General features: G+C 36.0%; 1 protein-coding gene across 1 annotated transcript in view; it reads left to right on the forward strand.

The window, feature by feature from the left end:
* Positions 1-495: 495 nt before the first annotated feature.
* LOC120355672 (homeobox protein H2.0-like) overlaps positions 496-6,589 on the forward strand; it is a gene marked incomplete at its 5' end in the record, with an annotated part of 13,899 nt that continues 7,805 nt past the window's right edge. The window contains 3 exons of the mRNA XM_039444298.1: positions 496-659; positions 2,950-3,240; positions 4,740-5,083. Coding sequence (XP_039300232.1) covers positions 496-659; positions 2,950-3,240; positions 4,740-5,083 — 799 coding nt within the window. The remainder of the gene's footprint in view (positions 660-2,949; positions 3,241-4,739; positions 5,084-6,589) is intronic.

Genomic DNA, 6,589 nt, shown 5'->3' on the forward strand with positions numbered 1-6,589 from the left:
AGATGGGAGAAAAAATTACTGTATGTCCAGTTTTTTATATCCAGTTTAGTTTTTCTGCTGATCTTAAATTATTGTCTTCGAGAAAGTGATTTGGAATGAGGTTTATTATTTTAGTACCTATGTGAATTAAGTGCCTCCTTATACATTTAAAAAAATATTACTTTTCTATTTATGAACGATTTGGGGAATAAAATGTTTTAGTTTGGAAAGATACATTTTTTGAATTTTTAAGAGGAGTCCTGTTAATATAGTCGAAACCGTTTATGTTCTGGGAAGAAAACGGAGTTTAGCACTTCAACAACTCATAACTCGCTTATTAGATCACTTAAAAATTTTAGTTGCCACTTTTTCTCACTCTTATAATGATCTTAACATTATATTGAAAAAGAGTATCAAATTAAAATAAAAAAGGTGTTCCGAACAGCCTTAATTTAACTTTCACTTTGTGAGATGAATTAGTTTTTCAAACTATGGATGAATTCTTGTTGTTTTTAGGTGCAAGACGGTGCCTACTGGAAGGTTGTACAACTGGAGTCTCTACTGGCAGCTCTGGTGAATTCTAAGGTGGTGGCAATTAAAGCCAACCGAGGAAGCAAGGCGTTTCTGCGCAAGCCAAGTGATGGAGTAGCGCCAACCTCACCCACGCACCATGATCTCAGGTGAAAATTTTCTCAATTTATTCTAGAATTTAGAGAAAAAATTGTCAATTGGGACAGAATCTTCACAGTATATTCTGAAATTTACAAGAAAAATTGTGAATTGGGGCACACCCTTCTCAATCCATCCCTAAATTGAGAGGGATAATTTTGAATTGGGGCACAACCTTCTCAATCCATCCCTAAATTGAGAGGGATAATTATGAATTGGGGCACACCCTTCTCAATCCATCCCTAAATTGAGAGGGATAATTTTGAATTGGGGCACAACCTTCCCAATTTGTTCTAAAATTTTGGGGGGAAAATTGTTAATTGATGCACACTCTTCTCAATCCATCCCTAAATTGACAGGGATAATTTTGAATTGGGGCACAACCTTCCCAATTTGTTCTAAAATTTTGGGGGGAAAATTGTTAATTGATGCACACTCTTCTCAATCCATCCCTAAATTGAGAGGGATAATTTTGAATTGGGGCACACCCTTCTCAATCCATCCCCAAATTGAGAGGGATAATTATGAATTGGGGTACACCCTTCTCAATCCATCCCTAAATTGAGAGGGATAATTTTGAATTGGGGCACAACCTTCCCAATTTGTTCTAAAATTTTGGGGGGAAAATTGGTCATTGATGCACACCCTTCTCAATCCATCCCTAAATTGAGAGGGATAATTTTGAATTGGGGCACACCCTTCTCAATCCATCCCTAAATTGAGAGGGATAATTATGAATTGGGGCACACCCTTCTCAATCCATCCCTAAATTGAGAGGGATAATTTTGAATTGGGGCACAATCTTCCCAATTCATCCGGTTATTTCAGAAAATTGTTGATTTAGTAGATTCTTCATAGTTTCTTGTGATCTAAAACGTAAAAAAAACAATGCATTTTAAAAGACTAAAGCCTATGAAATTGGTATTAGTTTTAATAATGATCCTGAATCATTTGAAGAATATAAAATTACTGCTGAATTGATAGGAGAAATTGTGAATTGAGACACAATCTTCCCAATTTATCCCTAGATTTAGGGGGAAAATTGAGAATTTGAGCACAACCTTCCCAATTTATCCCTGAATTGAGAGGAAAAATTGTGAATTAATTGGTGCATAATCTTCCAAATTTGTTCTGAAATTTAGGAGGAAATTGTGAGTTGGAGCACAATCTTCCCAATTTATCCCCAAATTGTGAATTGGGACACAATCTTTTCAATTTGTCATAAAATTTGAGGGAAAATTGTGAATTAGGAATCTTCTCAATTTAATCCTGAATTTACAAGAAAAATAATAACTACTAGTTTCGGTAATCACACCATTGTCATGGAAGCAAATTTTTGAATCAAATTATGAAAAAATATATTTTCTTGATTAATTTGACATTGAATTGATCATTTTATCAAGGAGATGATAATTATTATTTTTTTCTGTGTAGTTTAGGAGTTGATATTGTGGTAATTATTCATTTGAATGAAAAAGACTAAGAAATTGTCCAAAAACCACTGATTTATTGATAATTAGAAAGACCGGTTTCGGTTATTACACCATTGTCAATCTCTGATAAACTCAATGGCATGAATTGAGTAACAGCTGTGTACACTCAGTGGCAAAATGGAGAGACTTGGCAACGTCAAGTCTCCTATCTTTCTTCACTGCCATTATAACGTGGACCTCACTATACATTTATTTGAATTTTTTTTATAACCTGACGATAGTGTAACCACCGAAACTATTAGTTATAATTTTTATTCTTATTCTATTATTTTATTAATTTTGAAGGGTACTATGATTCATTTTATAAATACAAGAAAGTACCCTGATTTTATACATTTTAAGATGATACCCCCAAACACATTGCAGTTCTTAATGGATAGAGAAATTCGTGAACAATTGACCGAGCGAAGTGAGGTCCAAGATTCAAGTCGACGGTTTGGCATTTCTCTTAATGTTTATAAATGTTGCGCTTTTACGGCGAAACGCGGTAATAGATTTTCATGGAATTTGACAGGTATATTCATTTTTTAATTGCGCGTCGACGTATATACAAAGTTTTTGGAAATTTTGCATTTCAAGGATAATATGAAAGGAAAGGAGCCTCCTTCATACGCCAATATTAGAGTAAAAATCAGACTATAGAATTATTCATCATAAATCAGCTGACAAGTGATTACACAGATGTGTGGAGAAGCCAGCTCATTGCTGTATTTCCATAAGGTCTATAGTTTCAATCAGGTACTTGTGGATGAGAATACTGCGTGAGGTCTACTGTTCACAGAACTACTAGTATTTATGACTTTCGTAGGTACCACAAACATCACAGCCACCACCACGGCCACCACAAACACCACAGACACCATCATCAAGGTCACCACAAACACCATAAGAAGCTAGCGCCTGCGACGGCGGCAACCGCAAACGCAACTGCGGCTGCAGTGTGCAAGGTGAAACAGTGGGATGACGGGTCGGCCACCATGGTGCACCTCAGCAGAGACGCATCAGTCACGGCCGAAACGCACTTCTGTCATGGCGGCGCAATGGAGGGCGGTGAGGAGGAGGACGAGGATGAGGAGGGGTGCCGGTGTCATTACAAAATGTAAGTTTGTACGAAAGTTAGTACTATAGTGAGGTCCACGTTATAATGGCAGTGTTTGCTATCCTTGTCTATCATTCAACAAAGCGGATAGCGCTATCTCTTTCTCGCATTGCTCTGTTGCCAGATTGTCTTTTAACAATGTAGAATTAATAACTAATCAACAAAATATTTCATCCTAATTATGAAAATCCATTATGAAATTATTGAAAAATATAATTTATTGCTTAATAAAATATAATTGACCCGTTAATACTACATCAATAAGCCTCGATCAGCTACCGTCTATAAAAGGCATTGACAAAACAGAGGATCGGCAACGTTTTTCTCCTATCTTTCTCCACTGTCATTATAACTTGGACCTCACTATAGAATCGACAGAGATACGGTACAGTGTGTGATCTAGGCATAGAATAGAACAAATATTAACAGATTAAGTTTTAATAGCTATAAATCAGATCACTCCAATCATTGTAAATTATTCGTAAATTAGTTCCAATCATTGGTCTTCAAGTAATTGAAAAGTACTTCAAAGTACTTTATTAGTTATTTGTGCAACTGGTGCGGAAAGTGACAGTTTGCTGGCGAGGGCGGAATGGTTTCTTGAGTGCAGCAGAGGAACTTTTCGCACGCATTTCACATTAATTTTTTCCTACAGTAACCATTGAATATGAAAAGTGGTTGATTATGGGTAAAATAATGGTTGAAATCCACCAATGTTTGTATAATTTGTTTATTAATAAACAACTTTAATTTATTTTAAACTTGATAATCCAATTGAAAATTAATAATCGATAATTTATTCAAATTAAAAATTGAATTAATCCAATTAATTTGAGAATTTTAATTATTTTGAGTAAATCTTAATTTCTAAATAATTTTCAATGAATCAATTTATGAATGAAAAAAATATTATTTGAAATAATAAATAATTTATAATATTCAAAATGTATAATTTAATGAGTTCTCATTTTTATTTATTTGGAAATCAGAAGAAATAGATAGAACAATTCGCATTTGAAATATACGCCAACAATGTTAACAGCTGATTAGGATTGCTGCAAGATATATGCAAAGTATTAAGAGTACGCAAAGTAATACTTTACGCACTAGAGCGGAAAAGTGATTCTTTGCGGCCTGCAATCAGTGCAGAAATGGTCACTTTCCAAGGTACCTGTAGGAAAAAATAATTTCCAATCATTGGTCTTTGAATGATTGGAAAGTACTTTACTAAATCATTTGAGGTAATTTATAAAACATTTTCAATCATTGGTCTTCAAATGACATTTTATGGAGAATTAAAATTAATTTGAAAGTACTTAGAATTATTTAACCTGCCCTAAAAAGACTTGACAAATTTGAAATCACTGGCATTATTTTCAAGCTCATCCAAATCATTTCCTTGCTGCTTGTGCAGTTTTCTCTGCAATAGGCGTCATGAAGCAAAGTTTACATAAGTTATTCTCAATAAATTTAACATTTTGTTAATTTGAACTGCGCAGGCGTCCAGACGACTCCCACTTCGTAACCGTCGACATGGAGCTGGACGACCTTGACCTTGACTCGGGTCCCGCCGGAGTCATCGACCCCAGAGGTCACCGACCCCGTCGCAAACGGCGGAAACGCAAACAGCTGACCGACCACCACAAACGCAAACAGCTGACTGACCGACAGCTGATGTACGCGCATGCGCGCGAGGCCGCAGCCAAGGTCAAGGTTGTTGACCCGGATGACCTTCCCAAACGCGCCAAGTGGACTATCATCATAACAGCTGGGTTTCTGCTCTTCACGTGTATGCTGTTGGTGGGGATAACGCTAAGGATGGCGCCGATTATCGATCAGATGGGTGAGCAAATTGATCAATTTATTTCAAAAAGAGTAGAAATTATTCCTTATCAATAAATATATAGAATACATTCATAATAATTGAATAAGTCAATCAGGTGACAGGTGGCTCAGGGAGACTTAGGCCTGGTCCACTACCTGGTCCACCACCAAAGCCATAGTGCATTCTGGTGACGTCAGCACAGGTAGGGCTCCTACATCAATAAAAATTTGGTGATTTCAGCAGATCTATATCAGCTATGCCCCGTTTCACCAACCTTGATCAAATATAGCCTAGCCATGGTCAATTAGACCGTAGTCAAAATTTGATCACTCGTTCAAACATACAACTGTTCCACCAACCTCGGGATTGATCAAAACTCCGTCAGTCAAATTTGAACATGGTCAACTCTTGTAGCTGTACTTTTCTGAAGTTGGCCAACATGTTTGCTGGCTTGCTATTGGCTACATCTGATTTTTATGGATGAAAATTACTGAGATATTGCAATTTTTCAAATGCTAATGAATTAATAATTATTATTAAACGAAAATCCAAATAAAATTCTGTAATATAGTAAATATAGTAACACCCCATGATACTTAATATCAGTTTCGCTGTTCATATTCAGAGGGTAATTTGCGCTGAATGCTCTTTTACTTTACCGTCGGGCCGTCAAAAATTCAGATTACTGTACTTTTTTCTGTAATTACCTGTACTGATTTTTCTTCATATTCATTATTTCGGGACAGGCCCCCTGGGCCCTCTTCCTATATACGCCTAGGGCACAGACGTTTTGTATAGTCACACATCTACATTAATTTATAATAATAGTTCAAATATGAATTGAATACTCCCGTACAAAGAGATTCACAAATCACCATCATTTTTACAATTTTCTTTAACAACAGAACATTCCAATTCTAATGAGATACATTGAAGCAGCAAGGTTAATTGAATAATGTAGGCCTACTGTGTAATAAAGAGTGAAGCAAATCTTTTTCAAAATATCTCTTTCTATAATATAATTATTTACTAATAAAAAGATTCCGAGAGCAAACCTAATAAATAACTTACTACAACAAAATTCAATCGCACTAAAAACTTTGAAATTTTTCATTGCGTCAAAAACATATGGTAACCTACAAACAAGCTAGGAAAGTGATCGAACCAGTGTTCAAATAATTTGATCGTCCGTTCGGCGGCAGTCAAACTTAACCATTGGTTTGACCGTGGTTAAACTTAACTAGTGTTGGTGGAACGAATTATTTCTGATAGACTTTAACCATGTTCAAATGCCTTGACCAAGGTTGGTGAAACGGGGCACTAGTGTTTTATTGTTGTAGGAGCCCTACCTGTGATGACGTCACCAGAATGCACTATGGCTTTGTTTACGGAGGTAGTGCCTAGACCCGGTCGCACAGAAGTCTGTTGAATTTCAATTAATGTCACGAGAACCAATAAGAGAAGGCTTCCTTGAAAACTCTGATTGGCTCTCATGAAATTAATCATGATTAAATTTAACCAGCA

The sequence above is a fragment of the Nilaparvata lugens genome, unplaced genomic scaffold (genome assembly GCF_014356525.2).
Source record: "Nilaparvata lugens isolate BPH unplaced genomic scaffold, ASM1435652v1 scaffold4115, whole genome shotgun sequence".
NCBI lineage: Eukaryota > Metazoa > Arthropoda > Insecta > Hemiptera > Delphacidae > Nilaparvata > Nilaparvata lugens.